Source organism: Rhinopithecus roxellana, chromosome 4 (assembly GCF_007565055.1).
Source record: "Rhinopithecus roxellana isolate Shanxi Qingling chromosome 4, ASM756505v1, whole genome shotgun sequence".
Classification (NCBI taxonomy): Eukaryota; Metazoa; Chordata; class Mammalia; order Primates; family Cercopithecidae; genus Rhinopithecus; species Rhinopithecus roxellana.
Genome location: NC_044552.1, coordinates 56891851 through 56915723, shown reverse-complemented (window position 1 = coordinate 56915723; position 23873 = coordinate 56891851). Strand labels below are relative to the sequence as shown.

Genomic DNA, 23873 nt, shown 5'->3' with positions numbered 1-23873 from the left:
TAGTTCTCTAGAAACCAACCATGTGGAAGCGGATGAAACCAGAAAAACCCTTTAATGTCGTTGACGTGGGTGTCCAAATATTCAAGCAAGGCATCCACTTCCAGTTTCTCATGGAAAGAGGAACTTAAAATTGCTGAGGTTCTGGTTGTTGGAATTATGTAGAGCCATGGTTCTCAAGAAAAGGGAGACATGCAATGAATACCAAGGTGAGATCTCACCCTGCCTCAAGACCATAAGAGTCCTCTGAACTTATTCAGGAACAATGAGGTATCTACCCATTTCCTATAATAAGGACAATCTCAAAAACTGAATTCTCAGATTTAACCCAAAAGACTAGGAAATGCTTGGTAGTTTTCACTGAACCCTACAAAACTCCAGGTACCTTTCCAAACACAAACCTTTGCAAATTTCCATGATTTACAGATTAGAATGGCTGAGGTTTTTAGAACACACATACTTTTGCAAAAGACTAATCAACACACAACTAGAGGAAATGTACAAAGCAAGAGATTTAACGATTAAATACACTCAGACTACTTAAGTAACAAACACCTAATGTTTATTAATAAATTAGTACACTTGAAGGCATTTTTCTGATATCGGTCCTTCACCACTACCCACAAACCCCGCCCACAAAAAGGGAGTCCACGCCACCTCTGCATTGGAATCTGGCAACTGAGCATTAGAAGATACATTTGTAAATGGGAGCATAGTTGCAAATATATCAGACAAGGGTTCTTATAGCTGCAGCCATTTTTAATTAAAGTAATTGGTGAAGGAATCCCACCAAGACCAAGGCCTTGAGAGCAGATTGGACCTATTGACTATACGTATATAAAAACAAGACATAGGTTAAAGCAAAGCTGGGCAAATTCTCTATGGAAAGGGTGCCACTGGCACTTGATTTTGACTTTCCAAAGTGCAGCAATGTGTTCCAGAACAGCTCAATTCTTAAAAGGTGAAGTTCAAGTTCTTTGGTGGCCCAGTTGTCAAGCCACTTAAATAGCAAATCCTGATGGCTTGAGGACATCATTTCTCCAGCCCAGAGCATATTAGCATAAGAAGAGTACAAGTAATCAAGCATTCTACACAGTGTTCAGGTGAAAACCATACAATCAGCAACAGTGTGGTCAAGTTTCAGCCATGAATATGAACTATACAAGACGTATTTAAACGATAACTCAAAGTTGAATTGCATTACAGTAACTCAAATGGGGTCTTAAATTTTCTTAATCTTTAAGAAAATTTATAAAGGACAAATAATAATAAAAATAGTAATAATATTTGTTTTTAAAAAGTAGGTGTGAAAGTTAAGAGACATAAAGACTGCTTATAGGATTCACAAGATGCCATTATACTTTTAAGAAGTTAAGAGCCTCACAATCCAGTGTGTGGGAAAAGTCACACTGCATTTATGGTAAGTTAAGTAAATTTAAAGTGCACAGAACAATCTTGAAAACACGTAAGAAGGCAAAATGGAGAAAATATGGAGCTTAAAAAACTTTAGTGGTGGGTATTTCACAACAGTTACACCTTGCAAAGGCTTATAAACCAACTTCCCAGAAGAGTTATTTTAAAAAAAAGAGAGAAAGAAAGAACTCAAGCACTGGCCATATACACTGTTAAACACACACACACACACCCCCCAAACAACAAAAATCAGAAACAGAAGAAAAAAAAAAAAACCACCCTGCCACTAAATTGAGTAATTTCCAGAATGCAGTAACCCTATGTTCTACAGCAGGTCAGGAAGATGGCTATAAACAGAGTCCAGGAGGGTCTGGCTGGCTTCCTGGCTCTTAACTCCAATAATTTCGAATAGCCGGTCCAGTTTGTCCTCAGCCTGGGGAATCTCTTCAATCACCCGCAGCTCCTCAGGATTTAGAATATGGAGCATGTCATCAAAGATAGGCTGCAAGTCACAGGGGTCCAGGCGTACCTGCCGCAACACTGTGTCCTTCTTTTCTGCAGAGAAGAGAGGGAAGCAAAGACAGCTGTAAGGTGACTGTACTGGCAAGGCCTGGGGGAAGGAGAGGGGGTCCTAGAGAGAGATACATCTATTTCCTCCCCAGCCTATTATTCTCCTTCCTCCATTACAGTGAGAGAGTGAGTGACCCTCTGGCACATTCGAAACAACACAAGAGTTTTTACTGGCATTGCACGTGTAAGATAGCAAACAAGATTTGCCTGATAGAGATCAGACAAGGTCTTGCTTGAATGGCTTGCTGAGGTATCATTAATGTGACATTTGCCTAGACTTAACTAACTTCTAAATTATTTTGGAATTCAGAAAGTGAATGGTGAGATACTTAAAGAAACCAAAGAAACAAAAACACAAAACTAAAAAACCTTTACTACTTTCCCTATCTGTAATGTGTTTACTAAACTAAGATATACATAGGCCCATGCCTTTTCCAAATAATCAAAAATTCTAACATAAAGTAGTCTACTTATCTGACTTTCCGATTACATTGTGATACTTTAGAACCAAACTGCTGAGATAGTAAAAGCACATAAATAAGAAAACATTATTTCTTCTCAGGTCATACCTTACATTGGGATGAGGAACTATAACTTTTATTACTATTATAAAACACTTTTTCTAAAATATAATATATAACATAAAATATAAACTAAAATATAAATATTTTATGTAAATGTAAAAGAGATTAATATAAATATATAAAGTATATAAATTATAAATATGTAAATAAAACATTTTATAAATACATAAAATATCAAATATAACCCTTTCACTAAAATATAACTGGAATTACCCAAAACTAGAAAATTTCTTTAAAAACTGTGACAAATAGTGTATGCTAATTCCCTAACCGATATTAAAAATTAAAAGTTGCAAATTCTTTGCCAAAACTACCAATCCATAATGTTTAAAATATTGGTATTTGCAATGTAGTTTAACAAAGTGAATTTTAGGGTATTTTTAAGTCACTAAAACCTGTAGTTTTCTTTTTTTTTTTGAGACAAAGTTTTGCTCTTGTCATCCAGTCTGGAGTGCAGTGGCACGATCTCAGCTCACTGCAACCTTTGCCTCTCAGGTTCAAGTGATTCCTTTGCCTCAGCCTCCGAGTAGCTGGAACTACAGAGGGCTAATTTTTCTTTTTTTTAGTAGAGATGGGGTTTCACCATGTTGACCAGGCTGATCTCTAGCTCCTGGCCTCAAGCAATCCGCCAACCTCGGCTTCCCAAAGTGCTGGGATTACAGGCGTGAGCCACCGCACCTGGCTAGACCCACTTTATCAATGATGCTCAAGCTTAGACATTGTGCCTACCATCTGGATATGGTGCCAGCCAGAGCCTGGACTTATAAAGAGGCAAATGAGGCACTTGCCCCTGGTACAAAATTTAAGGTGGCACCAAAAAACTCAGTAGTCAAGTTAAATTTCAACGAAATAGGTTTTGTTGGTTTAGGGGTTTTTTGTTTGTTTTTGAGACAGGGTCTTTCTCTGTTACCAGGTAACAGAGTGGTACAAACTCCTGGGCTCAAGGGATCCTCCTGCCTTAGCCTCTGGAGCTGCTGGGACTACAGGTTAATTTTTAATTTTTTTGTAGAGACCACGTCTTGTTTTGTTGCCTAGGTTGGTCTCGAACTCCTGGCCTCAAGTGATTGGCCCACCTTGGCCTTCCAAAGTGCTGGGATTACAGGCATGAGCTGCTGCACACGGACTAAAACCTGTACTTCTGACTTCAGATAAGTTCAACTTTAAATCTTTGGATACAGCAAGCTTGGTAAATAATTTTCAAAAATCTTGCCAGACTACATTTTATCAGGCCTTCCCCGAAACACACATTTGATAGCATCATGAGGCCAAAGGGTGGCCACGAGGCTCTCCACCAGGCAGTGTGAGCTGTGAAGATTTCGGAGGCGTGTCTTCACCAGCCAATGGCGAGGTTTTTCTCGGGCCAGCGTATCTTGAAGTTTCGGACAGGTCTTCCTGGGCCGGTAATTCAGATGACTCACCTCTCAACTACACCTGGACTGTGGAAGGGGAGGGACAAATCCCAGGGGCTCTTTGTGGGGTTTAAAGTGCCTGTGTGAGGTCTGCTGAGATGCTTGTACCTTTGGTAATAAAGGAACCGTTCCTGCTCAGCGCGGAGGAGCCGCTGGATGTAGAGTCACAGCGGAGAAGGGGCTCCGACTCATCCACGAAGAAGCCCTTGTTCTTGTCCTGGGGGGAAGGCTCCACCGTCAGGAGAGCGGAATTCTCAAGTTTCGCGTTGGGGCTGGGGATGGGGCTTGGGCTAAGCGGGCTGGGGCTCATCGGGAGAGCCAGTTTGTCAGTTTCCAGCTGTAGGAGGGAACATTTTTTTTTTTTATTATTATATATAGACAAAAAAAAAAAAAAAAAAAAACCAGTAAAATTAAAATCCCTCCTCAGAGGTTATTTTTTTCCCATTTAATATTTTATATATACATCCTCCCATTTCAGTTGACCATAACTTATTTATATGATTACTAGACATACACACAGACTTTTAAACCCTTCAAAACTACAGTGAGGATATGCATGAGTACTAAAAACTGGGAGGCATATGAACCAAGCTATTATCTCAGGGGAGTAGAAGGGAACATGAGTGTAAGGAGAAAGATCCCCAATTTAAAATATAATTTTGTAGAGCTGAAAGGAGTCCTAGATATAATTTAGTATTATGAGCTGGATGAATTAAGCCCCTCCATGTTGAAGCCCTGACCCCCAGTACCTCAGAATGTGACTATTGGGAGAGAGGGCCTTTAAAGAGGTAATTACGGTAAATGAGGTCATTAGGGTTGGCTACACTCCTATAACTGGTGTCTTTAATAAAAAGAAGAGATGAGGAGGACACAAACGCACACAGAGGGAAGACTTGGTGAGAAGGCAGCCATCTACAAGCCGAGAGAGAGACCTCAGAAGACAGCTTTCTAAGGTTCCAGAATTGTGAGAAGATCAGTTTCTGTTGTTTAAGCCCTCAGTCTGCGGTCCTTTGTTACCACAGTGCTCGCTGACTCTTACACTCAGCTTCACAGGGAATGAAACTGGGGCCTGGAGAAGTGAAGTGACTTTCTTAACTAAGGGCCACAGGGAAGTCACAGAACTAAAACTAGACCCCAGGTTTTCTGACTCTCATTTCAAACTAGCTCAGGAAAAAAACTGCTAAAATTAAGAATAAGAACAGGTGAAAATGAGAGGTGTTAGTGGCTGGGAGGAGAGAGTAATGACTGAAAGGACAGAACAGAGACTGTGAAGATTGCATTATGGAGTGGGGAGGTCAGAGAGACAACAGCAAACACACAAGATAGTTTCAGATAAAGATGGTGAGCTTCACCACGCCACTGTGGCTGGTGGGTAGAGAATGGATTTTAGGGAGGCAACAATCAAAGCAGGGAGAGCAGTTAGGACGCTCCTACAGTGGCTACATACAGTATGACTATGACTTGTACTGGGGGCGTGCAGTGGAGATAGGGGGGAGTGATAGGTGATGTGACCTCATTTTACCAGTGAAGCGACTGGGGCCCAAAGAGAGCACACAGCTACTGGGAGACAGCAAGAAACTCAGGCCTGCTTGACATCTCTCTTTGACCCTTTCATTTGAGAAAATACATCACAACTCTGGCAGGCACTTGTGGCCTCTCCTAGTAATTGACTTTATCTTTTTATTGGCTCTTCCGACATGGATTAAAAATCCTGGGAGCCAGATGGCCCGATCACACAGAGCAGGATTCAGGGAATGATGGGCAGTCTTCCCAAGCTGTTAATCACCACTCAGAATCCTCAGCCCTTCACTCATACACTTCAAGTAAAATGTTTTCAAGCTCTTCGACGAAGATATTGATATTTCAGAGTATTACATGGAATAGTTATATAAAGCACAAACCAAACACAACTGCTTCTTTTACAAATTTTAAGGCCTGAGAAATTCTTGCAACTGATTTCAGATTGTGAAAGACAACTGATGACTGCACATGTCTAATGTTCCAACAGCGTTTTTCCTCTGAACCACCACCCACGCCCTGCTGCTGCTTCCAGTGCAAGTTTCAGACTTGAGAAACATGCATACCTAGCAGTCCCTTTCTGATCTACAGACAAATGTTATGTATACGCTTGTAAAATTTTAATTCCATTGACCCTGGCACATGCCCCTCCTCCTTGAAAATGCACATGGCCATTTATGCCAACATACTTCATTTATGTTTTTTGTTTGTTTGTTTTGTTTTGAGACAGAGTCTCGCTCTCATCCCCAGGCTGGAGTGCAGTGGCGCGATCTCAGCTCACTGCAAGCTCTGCCTCCTGGGTTCACGCCATTCTCCTGCCTCAGCATCCCCAATAGCTGGGACTACAGGCGACCGCCACCACGCCTGGCTAAATTTTTTGTATTTTTAGTAGAGACGGGGTTTCACTGAGTTAGCCAGGATGGTCTCAATCTCCTGACCTCCAACACACTTTTTAAATTCATTCAGTTAGATAAAGAACACTTGTCTACATTCTGGTTCTCGGGGACAATACACTGGAAGACATGGTCAGTCAACATAGTACACTGTTCTTGCTTAAAAAGGAAATTCCCACCCACAAATCATATGCTAACAAACCAAAAAGTCCACCCACCTATTTCCTAAATTCATTTGAAAACTTTAAATGTTTAATTTTCCCCCCAATTTTGCCAAAAGGTCCAAAAGCAAAAATTAAGCACATGATTTCCAACATGATTGGAAAGACAGAATGCTGAACTGATGCTCTCCTGTAATTAGCAATGAATCAGGTGAATATGAAAATGCCCCTACAAATGATATTAGCATCACAACAGAGCTCACAAGCATTGCCAAAGTCAGAGACCATTTAAAAATCATCTTTCTAGAAAATCTACTCAGTTACGAAGTATAAGTATCTCTTAATTTGTGCAACAGTAGCTGGTTGCATTCTGACTTCATTTAAGTTGTTTTCATTCTTTCCCAAAAGAAAAAATAATGCTCATAGAAATTTCTTTCCTCGCTTTACCATAATATATACAATATCCATCAAAGCCTGTTTGCAGTACTGCTACTGTACTAAGCATTGTGTTACTTCTGCTTTCTAATCAGAACACTGAGCCATCAGAATACATGGAATAAATTAATTCCTTGTTTTATTAATCCTGAAAGTTCATGGTTCAGTATTCTGAGTTTACAGCCAATGAAGAACACCTATAATAAGATTTAGATACTAAAGAGAAGACAAATACTCTAAACAAGAAAGCCGTGTTTCCAGAGAAGAGGATCCTCTTATAAAAGCTTTGAGCATAAACTTACCAGGATACTCATAAAACAAAATAATTTATATCCTAAGTTTCTTTGAGCTTTCCAGATTCTCCGTAAAGATATATTAGGCTGAGCACGGTGACTCACGCCTGTAATCCCAGCACTTTGGGAGGCCGAGATGGGTGGATCACTTGAGGTCAGGAGTTCAAGACCAGCGTGGGCAACATGGTGAAACCCTGTCTCTACTAAAAATACAAAAATGAGCCTGGTGTGGTGGCGTGCGCCTGTAATCCCAACTACTTGGGAGTCTGAGGCAGGAGAATCACTTAAACCCGGGAGGTGGAGGTTGCAGTGAGCCAAGATTGTGCCAGTGCACTCCAGTCTCAAAAAAAAAAAAAAAAAAAAAAAAGAAAGAAAAGAAAAAAGAAAAAAGATATATTAACTTATTAACTTTTACAGCTAGACAATCAATAAATGCTTTTAAAAGCAGTCACCACTGATAAGTATATTTTCCTTCCACTACCTTGAAAATGTTGTGACCGCAGCAGCTCTTATTTATATGGGTAGCCAAGAAACAGGGTAGCAGGAAGATTATCAATGTGGCTGAGCTCCTCTCTATACTTTTGTGAAATGTTCATGGACTTGGCATTCATACATGCCCCAACTTATTTCAATGAGGCAGATATTAAGAAAATGTGTCCTGTAAAGGCAATGTATCTGTCACTTTTTTGAAGCTCCTTTGGAGAAACTTGAAAACTACAGTTTTTTGCTTACTACCGTTGACGTAATCCTAACTTGGAAGACTCACATAAGAAGTGAGGTGGGGACAGTAAATAGACCAGAATGGTAGGGGGCATGGAGAGCTCCCAAAGCAGCCCAAAAGAGAACAATTCTATTTTGTGAACTTCAAGAACGTGGCATTTCTTTTGGCCAAACAAGTCCCAAATGTCCTTCTGATTAGTTTCCATGCAAACACACTTAGTCCTTCCAGGTACTTATTAGTCCAAACTGATAAGGGAAGAAAGATAAATGGTTGAACTTACTCAAGGCTGAGTCACACCTAAAGCTCTGCTGCTGACCTAACAATTTTCCTTTCCGAGCATCTCTACCACTGAGTACAAGGAACCATCCAAACGGATTAGGTAAACAGACTGCTGCTGGAAATTTGGGCATCTGAACATCTCTGGGCTACTGAGTTTGGTAGCAGTGTTTATGAGAATAATGATTTAACTTACATCTGGATTGTACCACAATGAGCCATGACTGTCATCATTGCCCTTCCCCATTTCCAGCTGTGTCCTTGCCAACCCTACATTCCCACACCAACCAGACTTCTAAAAAACTGAAGTACTCACTCTGGGTGCTCAACCAAATCAAAATTGGAAACTGAGGCTGGGTGCGGTGGCTTACACCTGTAATCCCAACACTTTGGGAGGCCAAATGGGCAGATCACTGTAGGTCAGGAGTCCAAGACCAGCCTGGCCAACATAGTGAAACCCTGTCTCTACTAAAACTACAAAAATTAGCCAGGCATGGTGGCACATGCCTGTAATCCTAGTTACTCAGGAGGCTGAGGCAGGAGGATCACTTGAACCCGGGACCCGGGAGGCAGAGGTTGCAGTGAGGCAAGATCGTGCCACTGCACTCCAGCCTGGGTGACAGAGCAAGACTCCATCTCAAAAAAAAAAAAAAAAAAAAAAAAAAGAAAGAAAGAAAGAAAAGAAAAAGAAATGGAAACTTTAGCTCAAAAATAATTCTCCACTTCTAAAAACAAACTGAAAAATCACTTCCCTGTTGACTGGCCTTTCCTGAGATGACACACTGGTGAAGGTTGCAGTATTCCCCTAGGCCCTGGGGATGGCAGAGCCATGGATGGTAAAGGAAAATCCTTCCAAGTTTTATTCATGACAAGGGTGGTAGAGAAATGAAATAAGATTTCGAGGCAGCAAGATCTGGCAGCATTCCTGAGTAGACTCTGAGAGCAGGAATGGGCTAGAACTCCAGCCTCAGCCACCATCTGTGTGGCATGCACTTCATGTTCCCCATAGTCAGCTCCTAAAAATCAAAGTCATGAAAATCCTAGAAAAAGCATTGCAAGAAAAGAGAGAAGACATAACACTAACTAGCTGTGTGGTGCTAGGAAAACCACTTCCCTCATCAGACCTGTGGTCTCATTTCTAACCTAAACAGGTTAGACTAGGTCACTTTTGTGTTCCTTCCATTCAAATTATGTCTTATTTATTGCTCGTTTTACTGTTGCTACTTCATTCTCCTCATGCCCTAATCCCCCACTCCAATTCTCTTTCCGCTTCCAAGTTACCCCCAACTGAACTACCTACTCAACTAAAGTTTACCACAAAGTTATTTTCAATTACTACCCAATTACTATCTCCCTATGGTTGCACAATCTGTTTTCATAAAACTAATTAATGACTTTGATGCATCAGTAACCCCCTGAAATGAAGTATTAATTACCCAGCATGGATGCTCTTTGCCAGCCTGCTAACATGGTTCAATTGAACCCCTTGGCTCCTGACACTACCCAGTTCAATAACACCAGGCCCCCTTTCCGTAATATAACCAGATATGCCTGACAGTCCCCAGCAGAAAGCTCCTTATAGTAAAGTCACTGTCTTGATTTACTTTTCCCTCCAGACCTCATTCAACACTTAGAAAGAAGAGTTCTATGTTACATTTGTGAAAATCTCTATCACTTTAATAATGGTTTTTAAAAGCCCTTTGCTAAATCTAACTGAAACTTATTGCTATTCCACATGAGGTAACAAAAAGAGACCCGAAGAAATAAGCCATTGCCAGAACTGTGCTAGGTGACTCAGCAGAAAATAGCTGTGATTCATTTGCTGCTAAGGAAGTTGTATCAGCCCCATTTTATAGATGAGGAAACTGAGGCTCTAAGAGGTAATAACTTGCCCCCAGCCATAGAACCAGGATTCAACACCAGGTCTGTCTAGTTTCAAAGTTACCCTCTTTGCTGCCAAGTCACTTCCCTGTCTGGACCCCACAGCATTTAGAGAAAATTGACAAACCCTGTAATCTGATTACAAGCAATCACATGACCACAAGGCATTGCCTGAGCCCCTCTGCCAGAGTGAAGGGGGTAGAGGTGAGATCTGTAAGTACCTGGGACTCAATGGCAGATTTACACTCCAGCTGGATGATTGCCCTGAGATAAATATGAAAGATTCTGTAAATACAAGATACCTCAACAGTAGTCAATAACTTTGTTTTCTATTGAAAATATTTCAGATCCCAACAGACCAGTGACTGGTTAAAAAATAATAATAATAAAAAAATTCAATTTCTACTAAAAGTTTATCTCAAAGGAATTCTAGTCACAAATAAATATAAAATTACAACTATCTAAGAATTATGATATTATCTCAAGCCTGTTTCCCCTGCTTTCCCAGCTGCCCACTTAATCAAAATCAAATTAGATTTCAAGACCTTCTATAGGCCTATATAGGCATATAAGATTGGGCTCTGGGAGGACAAAAAGGCATATTTCCTTTGCCAGAAAAGTATTTCTTGACATCTGAATCTATGTGGTCTTTAGAGAAGAGGAATTCAGATAATAAGAAATGCTTTCTAATGCAAATCTATGTGGTTTCAGGATTTCAGATATAAATGTGGGTTCATATAATGAGGGTTACCAGCCTGATCACAAAACAATTTATCTGAATCTATTCAATTCCTAAGTTCCGACACTGTAGAATACTTGTATATAATGGTTTCTCCCTTAAAAAATAAAAACAAATACATCAACCTAAAAAGTTTCAAATGATGAGAGACAATGATTTTAAAATTATTCTTCTGAGTGTGAATTCTTGTTCAATTCAATCCCGAGTAAGGGGTCTTGGCAAGTAGAACACAAATATACTCAAATTTTTTTGCAAACAAAAATCTTAAGAGGCAAATGGAAAAATGCTGATTTCTAAATGCTTGAAAGAAGGATTATCAGTTATAAGAAATTTAGGGAAAGTCTTCAAAACGGGAATATGGACTGGAAACGTATACATACATAGATAAAGCAAATATGCCAAAATGTGAATAACTACTGAATCTAGATGGTAGATTTATTATTCGTGGTAATGTGCTTCCAAATTTTCTTTGCTTTGTAAGTCTTCTCTTAAAATGTTATTTTAAAAAATTAAAGAGAAGGGCCAAGAGTCAAGTAACTTTAAAACAAAAATTCCCCAAACTTTTCCTGAGCTTCTGATCGTTGAGTTAAAACCTCTTGTTTTCTTTCCTTCTTTCTTCTTCTCCTGTGCAGCACAGACTTTAGTACATGAAGCAAGGAGGTGCTTCCACTGCATAAGTAGGGAACAGCACCAACACTTAAATCTAAATTGTCAATTGCCAAGTGGACAGCGAGGGCCATCTGCTGTCTAGAGCTCCCTGGGATCACTGGATGTCATGGGATGGAAGAAGGAACAGGAGTACAACACCAAGATGTTCTGCTCACCTTCCTTCGGAGCCCTCAAGCCAGACCACAGAGATGGCATAGGTGAGTGAACCTTAAGCTGGGAGCCAATGCAGAGCCGCAGAACAAACTCACCCACCATCAGGGGAATCTCAGGATTAAACTGGCCAAAAAAATGCCAAAACCACTGGGGAATTATTTTTAAAAACTCCCACTCACCCTAGATCTGTTCAACACAAAATAATGAAAAGGTTTTGTTTCAACTGCAACCTTACTTAAGGCATATGAAGTTAGCCTAGGTTAGCTGGTCACGGTTGGTTTCTTGCTTAAATACCCCAAACTCAAATCGAGGTAGTTGGCTATAATTGTCTGTATCTACCTTGTCTTAGAATTCTCATGTCTAAGAGTTGATTTCAAAATTGAGCTCCAAAGTCTATAAATCCACCCCCATTTAAGTCGAAGTGTCAATAGCCAATCCTTGCCCTAAGCAAGAGAGCTGTGCCTTTCCTGTATGTAAGGAGAAAAGCCACAACAAATAGTGCTGCACAAAGCTGCCAAAGCTGGTAAGAACCAGCTGCCTCCAGAGGGAGGGAAAAGGGGGGAGCGGCCCCGCCCCGCTGCCGGCGTGGGTGTCTGCAAGCTGTCCAGGCTGCTGACATCAACGGTAATGGTGTTGCAGCCCTGAGCTGACTCACTGACTAGCTTTCTCAAAAAGAGGAAGTGAGGACAGTGAATAAGTGGGTTCTCTTGGTTCAGAGCTGGAGCCCACTCACGTTAGAATGTGTTGCCAAGCCTTCTGAGAGCTCAGCACCATCGGAACATGAGGAGATCATGCTCCGCTGGAAATTCCTTACGTTTCCCTAAACTTCTATTGGAAAATCTTTCCCACAAGAAAGCCTTTCGATAATCCTATCCATGAGAAAAAGTTTCACAAACCTTTTTAAAGTTTGCCATAAGACACTGTGGAGGATGGAAAGTAATTTCAAAGGAAACTCAAGACCTTGAAGTAAGAAGGCTTAAGTTCATCTTTATGACTCAGGCTTTTTGAACTCAACAAATCTGATTAAATTAGCACTGCATAATAAGTCCATTAATTAGATTCATGCCATTAGAATTACAATGCATATGGTCTACAAGTCCAAGTTACCTTTGACTTTAACCTCTGACTTCCAAGTCTCGGCAACTCAGTTTCCCTCCATGGTGGTAACTACTGTTACCAAGTCACAATATACTCGTCCAGAGATAGTCTATACTTATACCAACAAATAACTACATATATTCTCCACCCCCCTTATTTTTTAAAACAATTTTTAACATCTATGTATATACTGTGTGTGTATATATATTTGCAATATGGTGGCACAATGTACATACTGTTGTTTTTTTTGTTTTGTTTTTGTGTGTCTCCCAGGCTGGAGTGCAGTGGTGCAATCTCAGCTCACTGCAGCCTCCACATCCCGTATTCAATTGATTTTCATGCCTCAGCCTCCTGAGTAGCTGGGATTACAGGCATGCACCACCAGGCCCAGATAATTTTTGTATTTTTAGTAGAGATGGGGTTTCACCATGTTGGCCAGGCTGTTCTCGAACTCCTGACTTCAGGTGATCCACCCACCTGGGCCTCCCAAAGTGCTGGGATTACAGGTGTGAGCCACTGTGCCCCATCCTACATACTACTCTTCACCTTGCCTTTTCTCGTTTAACCCTTCTTGAGGTTAGCACATGAAGAGCTGACTCACTTCTTCGGACAAGTGCATGCTGTTCCACTGTATGGATGTTCAATAACTTACATAACCAGTCCTCTAGTGAAGGGCATTTGTAGATCTCCTCATTCTTTTGCTATTACACATGACACTACAATGAATACACGTGTACTTGCATCATTCGGAATGCATGTGAACCTGTGTAAGATATCTTCCTAGATGTGGAATCATAGGTCTCTGTGCCAGCCTGAGAGGTTAAAAATCTGCATGTTTAAAAAGTCTTCAGTTTTCCTTCTCTGTGAACTTTTTCACAAGACTGCACATGTTTTTCTTAATTTGTAAAAACTCCTTATTTTTCAAGAAACTTAACCCAATGTTTCAAACAATTTCTACCTGTGATTATTTTGTCTTTTGATTTGCATATAGTGTTTTCTGGCTTGTGTATTTATTGTTAAGTAGTTGCATTGTTCTTGTATGACTTCTGTGTTTTATGTTATTCTCTACTGTTGTGATTATAAAAACAAAACATTTCCCCCAAGTTTTTTTTTCTAATACTTGTTTGGTGAGAAGTTATTTTAGTTGTTGGGCATTTAATTTCAGTCATCCTCCGAAAGTCCAACTGTAGATCAATCAAAGCTTCCTCTCTGGCAACTGTTTATTAAAATATCAGGAATGACATTAGTTTCTCCCAAGGAAATGGTGACAAATAAATGATGAAAACCTCGAAATTAACTGATATAAAATAAAACCTACTGCTGACCACGATGCAATTCCTCATCAGCAAGTGTACCTGTTATTGACACTTGGTTTATAACAGAATAAGGGACACTTTCACAAACAGAGAGCGGAGAAGCTAGGCCAAAGCTGGAAGCTATTCAACTTTATCCAAATTGGTGCTTTGGCCTTAAAAAGAAAAAATGAAAATGTGCTCTCCTGCACTGGTAATTGATGGAGAAAATAAGTTTCTTTTCACAGTATTGATTCTGATTTCCTCACAATGAGAAAGCCAGTAAGGGCGTAGATTAAAGGGGTGGGAAATGTCATCCACTAACAGACCCAGCCTTTTCTGAATGGTGAGACCCTCTGTCTCAGAAAAAAAATTAAAGCCCACTTCAATCCCTCTGTATAGCAGCTTCACAGAAGATATTCTCAAGTCTGGCTCACATATCTATCCCTCCTATAAAACTGTCAGTATCCTAAGGGATGATTCTGTTTTGTATTTTGTTTTGTTTCATTTAGTATCTTAGTGCCTGGTACAGGGCTCAATACATAATGGGTGCTCTGAAAATCTATCAAATAAGTTGTCTGTGTTAAATTATCTCAACCTTAAAAGCAATACTAATAAGAATGTGTGTGTGTGTGTGTGTGTGTGTGTTGGGGAGGGAGTGTACATTAATATAAAGACCCCAAGAATCTGTTTCCTAGACTTTTCTCCTTACGATCTGTATACAGCAAGCTCAACTACTACATTTTTTTAAATTCTATGATGCGTATTTTTTTTTTTCACATTTTAACATCTCTGAAATGGGGATGTCTCTTACAATTATAATTAGCAGTATTTTATTTCTTTCTCAGTAATACATAATGACAATGGTACATCTTACAATTGACACGGGATTCAATGAAATATAGTAATATATCTGTATTAGTCAGTTTTCATACTGCTATAAAAAAATACCTGAAATTGGATAATTTATAAGGAAATGAGGTTTCATAAGCTCACGGTTCTGCAAGCTGTACAGGAAGCATGATTGGGGATGCCTCAGGAAACTTATAATCATGGCAGAAGGCAAAGGGGAAGCAGGCATGTCTTACATGGTCAGAGCAGTGGTGACAGGGGGAGGTGTCACTCGCTTTTACACAATCAGATCTCGTGAGAACTCGATTGCAAGAACAGTGCCAAAGCGGGAAATCTGCCCCCATGATCCAGTCACTTCCCACCAGGCCCAACCTCCAACACTGGGAATTACAATTCAACATGAGGTTTGGGCAGGGACACAGACGCAAACCATTTCACCTATACTTCTCAGGACCATGAAGTTTGCTAAATAAACCAGTTATAGAGCACCCCGACAGTGTTTGGGACGAAACAGATACTTAGCAAATGCTGGTCCACTTTCAACTTAATGTGCACTTATTGAAAACAGGATGCATTTGCTGTTAAGTCAAAAAAAGGACGATGTAGAATTCAAATTCCAACACAGAAAATAGTTGCTAAGGTTTACTGAGCCCCCTACTCTATGTCAAGTGCAGGACTGGGCATTTACACTCACCTCTAGTTCTCAGCAAGATCTTTCCAAGACACTTACAAAGAAACTGAGGCTTGGAGACTTTATAGGACTTGCCCAAGGTCACATAGTGAGTGGCAAAAGCAAAATTCAAACCCAATTCAGAGGGACAAAGTCAAATTCTTGAATTTATCAGTTCCTTCTAGTAGTTCCTGGAGATTCAAAGTGCGATCTCTAGCACGTGACGTGAAATGGGATATTCAAACCTTACTTCTATGCCTTAAATATTACAGAACTGTTAAGGGTTTCTAAAAAGCTTGCTACTGAGCAAAACAAGGATATAAGTAAAACAGATGTTCTTTGCAGAGTCAAAGATTTGAGAAGCCCTTAATATGAAAAAGCAGGTGGGGCTTCCTAGGTGGAAACCAAATGTGAACATTTCAGGAAAGAGGACCAAAATATAGTCTTGAAAAAAAACTAGTCTGATTTTTTTAAATGACTTTCAAATGGACAAATATATATCTGGTCTAGCTTTCTATGTATTTTTTTTGGCAGGTTGAGTACTCTTTCACTCTGATGCTTATAATTCCTCATGCACACTTCAATGATAATTATTTGCACATGCATCTCCATTGCCACAAGTGAGTTATTGAAAGGCACCGACCATTTTTCTTCTTTACCCAGTACCAGGCACACAGCTGGTGTCTGACAAAAGGTTGTCGACTAACTGAATGAAACCTTGGACTATGATAATAAATAGAACCGCCTGAAATGTCATTAAAAATCTAACGGCTATTTATAAACATTGCTCTTTTGCGCACAATGACAACTTTAAACACAAGCATCACTAAATGTTCCTGGTTCTAAGTGTGTCAGTCAGCAATCCCTTTATAACATCCTCTTCTCACCACCACCCCAGAAGTTCCCTATAGCCCACAGTCACACCCTACGAATTAAGTAACTTGACCTTAAATAACCCTCCATGCTGTAGTAACATGGCAGAGGGCAGCTGCTAGATAACATGCAAGTTTAGCTGTTACTTTAGGTCCTCAGGTCTTAGGACAAGAATCCCTATTTTCTAAGAGATGACAAATAGGAAAATTAATGACAAAGACTAATTTGAACAAGCAAAAAGTCAACAGTTAATGTACAGCTGGTAGTTGCTTCAACTCGCCCTCACTGTATTAAATTTCTGAAAATAGCTGGTCTCAGTCAGACCCGTAGATAAGGACAGCTGCATCCTGCAGCTGGTAAGCAAAAAATCAGTAACTGTAGTTCCCTCTGCAGCAGAGGCAGGCGTGCTGTTCTCACCAAAATAGAAGGGCCAGTACTTCTCTAGCTGTTGGGATTCTCCGAGTTGATTATACAGAGCAAAGCCATCCAGGCTCCAACACAGAGTCTACTATAGTAGAGAGAGAGAGAGAGAGAGTGCCTAAGTGCACAAATGCTCTGTTCCTGAGACATAGGTCTCCTATGTGGTTCTGGAAAGGACTAAAATACCCTAACAAAGAATCATTCTATTATATAGAAATCAACAACAACCACCACAAAACATTGGCGGTGGGTCCACTGGCTGTTAAATTATAGTGTAGTTTTAATCTACTGAATCTTATGGAAGGAGTGATAAGAAGCAGAGCATGGATTCTCCACTCCACTGCCTGGTTAACGTCAGTCCTTTATATTTGTGAATCTCTGATCAAAGCAGACAGCTAAAGGAACAATTTATATTATTTTAAATTGTTGTGGTTGTTTTTAATATCATTTTTTAAGTATCTATAAAATTTCTTTTTCTGCCCCTTTCTCTCATGAAGCAATGAAGGGATACTGAAACTCTAACCACAGATATAATACTTCTGAACCTAGCTGCTAAACATCACCTTAATATCTCACTCTAGTATGGCCCACAGTAATTTGATTATTAAAATTAATTTTGATAACCACTCCGAGTGTGAAGAGCAGGTCCTGTAATTTCCATTTTAAAAGGAAAAATCTCAGAGTTAGAGAAATTGTTTGCCCAGGGTTTCCTATGGAGAAGAAACAGACTCCCTTCCTCCCACCCTGTCCAAAGCATAGGGAAAGAGTGTACTGGTTAAGTCTCTCTGCACATACAAAGGCTGTAAAATAAAAGAAGGGAGCTAAAAAAAAAAAAAAAAAAAAAAACATGGAAAACCAAATCATAAGAAAAACCAGAAATTCACTTGCTCAATTTCATTTCTCTTTTTCTGCCAGCTATTGAGGAAGCAGACCATTATCTCCCTTGCTAGAGAAAACATCCCAGCCAGCCTAGGAACATGTGCTCAGGCAGTAAGCAACACATACCTACAGTTAGCTCGGATTTCCAGCTCTGGGGCACTGAACCCAGATAGCAGCCTTCCTGCTCGGCCATCTGCTTTCAGCAGTCCTGGAATTGGGTGAACATCCCCACCTAACACTAAGTGACCCTCAGTATTCAGCATCTAAAAGACCCATTATGTGTATGAGTTTTAACTAGTTAGGAACATTCTTCCATCTCTTTTGCCTCCAGAGCCTGGAAACAATTGCAATATTAATAGTCAACATCTGACAAGTGCTTACAGTGGGACACAATCACTTCATTCTCAGAGTAACCCATAGGACAGGCTCTCATGTTGTTCCTATTTCTTCATGAAGAAACTGAGGCAGAGAGGCCAAGTAATTTACTCAGGTCCCCAAAGTGACTATGTTTCCAGGACAGGGATTTAACCCGGCACACGTCTCCATACTGATGTTCTGATCAGAGCCTTACTGGCTGGTTAGATGGAGATCCAGCACATTCCTCTCCCCGACCTCTTGGATTTACTCCTTTAGATTATCTAAGTATGTGTAAATTTCTTCCTTCCATCCAAATGTAAGCTTCCTTGATGGCAATTGACTTTGTCTTACTCATCTTTGCATTGCCCAAAGTGCCTGTTATAATATTGTGCACAAAATTTGTTATGTAATATAGATTTAAAAATAAAATCGCATCCTCTCCTTTGCTGATTAGCAGGGGAAACTTAAACCCAGGCATTAAAAGACTAAAGGAAAATAACTGGCAAGCTAGAATTTTATTTCCAGCTATCCTTCAAAAAACTAAGGTGAAATAATGCAATTTATTCATTTATTTAGAGGGTACTTTTCAGACCAAGAAAAACAGAGTTTACTGCTGGAAACCTATACAGAGAAGTATTCTTTAGGCAAAAGAAAAATTATCTCAAGTAGAAGTTGAAGCTCCAGGAGGAAGGTATTAAGAACAGAAAAGAGCAATATGCGGATAAGTCCGTGTGACTACTGACTGTGTAAAACCATTACAACTCTGCCTTTTAGCAGTATTAAAAGTGTAACATGAAAATTCATGAAAACAAAAGCAAAGTGTAAGAGGAGGATAAATAGGATTCAAGCCTTCTAAGGTTGTTGTAGTATCTGTAAAATCGTAAGAAGTACATTTATTACCTATATGTCATAATTTAAGTACGTGTGTTGTAATCCCTTGGGTATTCATTAAAAGTGAAGTAAAAAATGTGAAATTAACAAGCTAACAGATGAGGAAAAATGGAATAAGAAAAAAATACTTGATTATTTCAAGAGAAAGCAAGAAAAGATGGAGAGAGAGAGAGGAAGCAAAGAGGACAGGACACATTGAAAACAAAGATATGGTAGATTTAAACCCAAATATTTCAGTAATTACATTTTTAAAATTACATTTAAAAAGCAATTATATAATTACATAAAAATGTAAACACACTGAAATTCTCTAATTGTCAAAAGCTATCAGACTAGATTCAAGGAAAAAATCTGGAATATATGCTTCTTACAAGAGACACTCTTTAAAGACAGAGAAAAAAATCAAAGTAAAAGGATGGAAAAAGAGATAACATACAAATTGGAATGCTGTATTAGGGCAGTGTTTTGTTTTTTAATAGCTTTGGCAAAATTGCAATAACTTCCAACTATCATCCCACTGCTTTGCTGCTTCTTCCAAATGCTCATGTCCCAGAAAGGAAGAATAGCTATGATTCTGGAAGGCTGGGTTCATTTTAGATGTTGAATTTGAAAGAAGAGGGTGCTGAAAAATACAGCTCCTACCTCAGATAAAGGAAGAGTCGGACTCTGAATGGGTGTAATTTAAAAATGGCGAATAGGCCACCGTGGTTAATAATGAACTGGCTGTTCTTGACAGAGGCAACTAAAAGCCACACCAGGGTTAATCCTTTGAGTGGATTGAGTGGAACATAACACAGGCACTTTCACGCTTATGAAGAGAAAAAACATTGACCATTAAAAAAAAAATAGTCATTTTTACCCATTAAGAGTCCATTAACTCCTGGGGCAAAGCCCCAAATCCCCAGCAGTACCACCATGCAGAGGGAGTACAAGCCCATCACAGGATGAGAATAAGAAGTCTCAATTAAGCCCCCTGCCTTTTGATTCTCTTGTTTGACGGGACAACTTTCAGAAATAAACTATGGACAGAGAGTAACATACTGTGCAATTACCACTTGAGTATCCCTAATCCCAAAATTCAAAATCCAAAACTTTTTGAGCGCCAACATAATGCCACAAGTGGAAAATTCCACACATGAGTACTTAACACAAACTTTGCTTCATGCACACACTTTTTCTAATTTTGTATAAACTTACCTTCAGTCTATGTATATAAGGTATATGTGAAACATAAAGGAATTTCATGTTTAGACTTGGGTCCCATCCCCAAGCTATCTCATTATGTATATGCAAATATTCCGAAGTCTGAAAAAATCCAAAATCTAAAACGCTTCCAGTCTCAAGCATATCAGATAAAGGAAACTCAACCTGTAATAAGAACTGGCAGCCAGAAATCCATGTTCATTGGCTATTAAAATTAGAGTTAGAGCTGGATCCAAAATGCTGCTAGACATTGATGTATATTATTAAAACATGAACTAAAAAACTTAATATTGCCTTCTCAGCCTCCATCATAACTCACAGGCTATAGCAGAACCACAGAGAAAGCTGTACAGTGCTTTGACATTACTGTTCTCAAAAAATAAATAACAAAAAATAGCTACTATTACAATCTTTTGGTATTATAGAACAGATAAGGGGAAGGAAAGGATTAAAGTGTACGAGAATTTGGCACTTAGGAAGAAGGTGCTTTGTTCTCTTATTTGTTGACCTAATGATTTTATTATGAATCACTCTTTTTGACACGCACTCTCCCCTTTTTATTTTTCCATGGGCCCACCATAGGTTTGGGTTAACCAAATCCTAACCTGCATCAGTAGTATGTTATCTTTCTTTTTTTTTTTTTTTTGAGACGGAGTCTCGCTCTATCGCCCAGGCTGGAGTGCAGTGGTGCGACCTCGGCTCATTGCAAGCTCCGCCTCCCGGGTTCACGCCATTCTCCTGCCTCAGCCTCCCGAGTAGCTGGGACTACAGGTGCCCGCCACCGCACCCGGCTAATTTTTTGTATTTTTAGTAGAGACGGCGTTTCATCATGTTAGCCAGGATGGTCTCGATCTTCTGACCTCGTGATCCGCCCACCTCAGCCTCCCAAAGTGCTGGGATTACAGGCGTTGAGCTACCGCGCCTGGCCATGTTATCTTTCTTTTAGGCATCATCAAGGACATTAGGTGACTTATTCTCACATATCTAAATCCTTCTTTGAACCTTAGGCTTGTCTTCCAGCTCTCTCCTTAAACCCAGTCTCTAAGAATGCATGGCAATGCTTTGCCTCTAAACTCCCTGTATTCAAACTGCAGCCATTTTACCTAATTGGAGGGTTAACATCTTCCTCACTTTTCCCCAAATCCAGCTACATAAAGCCTAGTTTTAGTTTTGAATAATATTTCACACCTAAATTATTTATTAGAAAGTCGTAAGACACTGGTGTATGCCTTTGAATGTTTATCACTTGGGTCTATTAATAAGTATTTTTTCTGAAATTCCACATTTCAAAGAAGTTAAAAATATGCCAGGAGCTTTAAAAGACCACCTTCAAAGTCAATTAGCACCTATAAATTATTATCATCCAGTTACTTGGATAAAAGATTCACCTGATAAATGGTTACATCAATTGTCAAGAAGTACTGCGCTATCAGTATAAAAAGATAAAAGCATTTGGACTTCTTAAGTACATAAAGTATACTTATGCATAAGTATAAAGTATGTAAAATGGAATCCTTTGATACACAAAATGTGATATAGAATGATAGTAAATTGAATTGATGTCATAAAAAATCTCTACCTAGCTCTTTTAGGTAACAAATTTGGACCACCGGAATAATAACACAGACCGGCCCTTTAAATCTTTTTTTTTTCTTTTTTTTTTTGAGACAGAGTCGTGCTCTGTCGCCCAGGCTGGAGTGCAGTGGCCGGATCTCAGCTCACTGCAAGCTCCGCCTCCTGGGTTTACGCCATTTTCCTGCCTCAGCCTCTCGAGTAGCTGGGACTACAGGCGCCCGCCACCTTGCCCGGCTAGTTTTTTGTATTTTTCAGTAGAGACGGGGTTTCACCGTGTTAGCCAGGATGGTCTCGATCTCCTGACCTCGTGATCCGCCCGTCTCGGCCTCCCAAAGTGCTGGGATTACAGGCTTGAGCCACCGCGCCCGGCCTGGCCCTTTAAATCTTAAGTGGGTTTTATCAAGTCTTAGTGGTAGCACTTTCTTTACTTTGGGAATATGTTCTGAAACCTGAATCGAAGTCTATGGAAAATATGATTCAATATCCAAATCTGTACTTTATTCATGGCCTTTCAGGGAAGTACACACAATTAAAGAAAGGTTAAGTAAAATGAGTTACATCATGGTCGTAACTACCATTTGTAGAACACTTGCAATGAGTCAGGCATTTTATATGCTTTATTTCTCATCTTAATCTTATATAGCAGGCTTGAAAACGTGAATAACAGAGGCATGGAAAGTTGAAGTAACTTACCCTTCGTCACCTAAGCTAATATGTACCAGAGCCAGGAGTCAAATCCTGTGTTGTCTGGCTCCAAAGCCAGGGTTCATTGGCTATAAAGAAATCACACTCCTGGGTCCCCTCAGTTCCCATCTGATGTGCTCCATGGAACAACCCAAGGAGGAGAATCAGTTCTGTCATCAACTGTTGCTAGCACCACCTGCATCCTCGGGACGCGAGAATGCTGCCTTCATAAGCCACTTCACAAAAACACCCTCTGGAGAAGAGGTGGGTGTAGTAAAAAGCGTATTTTCTTGGTTTTGTTCAAAGTGTGCCACGCAAAAGGATATGGTAAATGGGGTAACAAAGAGAGCTTTTAAAAACACTGATTCATACTCTGCCCCCTGGAGATTCTGATGTGACTGCTCTGCAGGTAGGGTCCGAGCATCAGTATTTTTTTTAAAGTTTTCTAGATGATTCTAACGGACGGCCACTGAGAACCCCCATTCTAGAAATTAGGGTGTGTGTGTGTGTGTGCCTATCCACCGAATATGTTATTTTTCTTTGTTCCCATACAACTGATAAAATTTGAAGCATAGGGGCAATAGGTCAGTGGTAAAGACACACAACCAGGGCTCCATTACCTGGGTGGTGTCTTCCATCAGCCCACGAATCTTCTCCACAACATCGTTTCTCCGGTGCTGGCGCAGGGCGCTAATTAGCTGGGCGAGGCTGGCCTCGGGTCCCCGGATGGTCCAGTGCTGCAGAGCTGCGTAGGCCTGCTCGTGGTCGGCTGTGTACCCGTTGGAGAAAGCAGCAACCTCTCTCTCACTGGCATTGCAGAGAAACTGATAGATATCTTTCCACTGGCTTCCCACTTGGGCTGCTACAAGCTTCAGGATGTCGATACCTATACCAGAGAAAAAATAAAAAACAAATGAGGGCTTGTAAGGAAAGCTTCTTATCTAAGGCAGCTCTGTTTTAATGAATGAACTAGAAGAGGCATGCTTTCCTATCGCCCTGTGTCAAAGGAATGCATTGCCTCCCTTAAGCACTTGGCAAAAGCAGCTCATCTTGTGGACTAGCTGGTACCCTCATACAAATTTCACTTCCTGAGTGCAGAATCAGAAGAAAGAGCGATCATGGAATTATAATAAATCAGACCCAAAAAGATGTTTTGAAAGCCAAACCAAATAAGGTATTCACAGTGATTTCTCTGTTACTGTACACAATGTCATGGATAGAAGATTCCTTCTTCTTGTAGATCTTAGCAACCTCAGCATACAATTGGCTTTTTTTTCCTTATTATTATTATTATTATTATTATTATACTTTAAGTTATTTTCTTATTAAGTGGGGAACTTTCACATTTTCACTTAAAGGAAGCACTT

General features: G+C 40.0%; 1 protein-coding gene across 1 annotated transcript in view; it reads right to left on the bottom strand.

The window, feature by feature from the left end:
- Positions 1–542: 542 nt before the first annotated feature.
- TNFRSF21 (TNF receptor superfamily member 21) overlaps positions 543–23873 on the bottom strand; it is a 74551-nt gene continuing 51220 nt past the window's right edge. The window contains exons 4-6 of the mRNA XM_010386625.2: positions 23127–23392; positions 4082–4310; positions 543–1965 (exon numbers count right to left, since the gene is read on the bottom strand). Coding sequence (XP_010384927.2) covers positions 1736–1965; positions 4082–4310; positions 23127–23392 — 725 coding nt within the window. The 3' untranslated portion in view covers positions 543–1735. The remainder of the gene's footprint in view (positions 1966–4081; positions 4311–23126; positions 23393–23873) is intronic.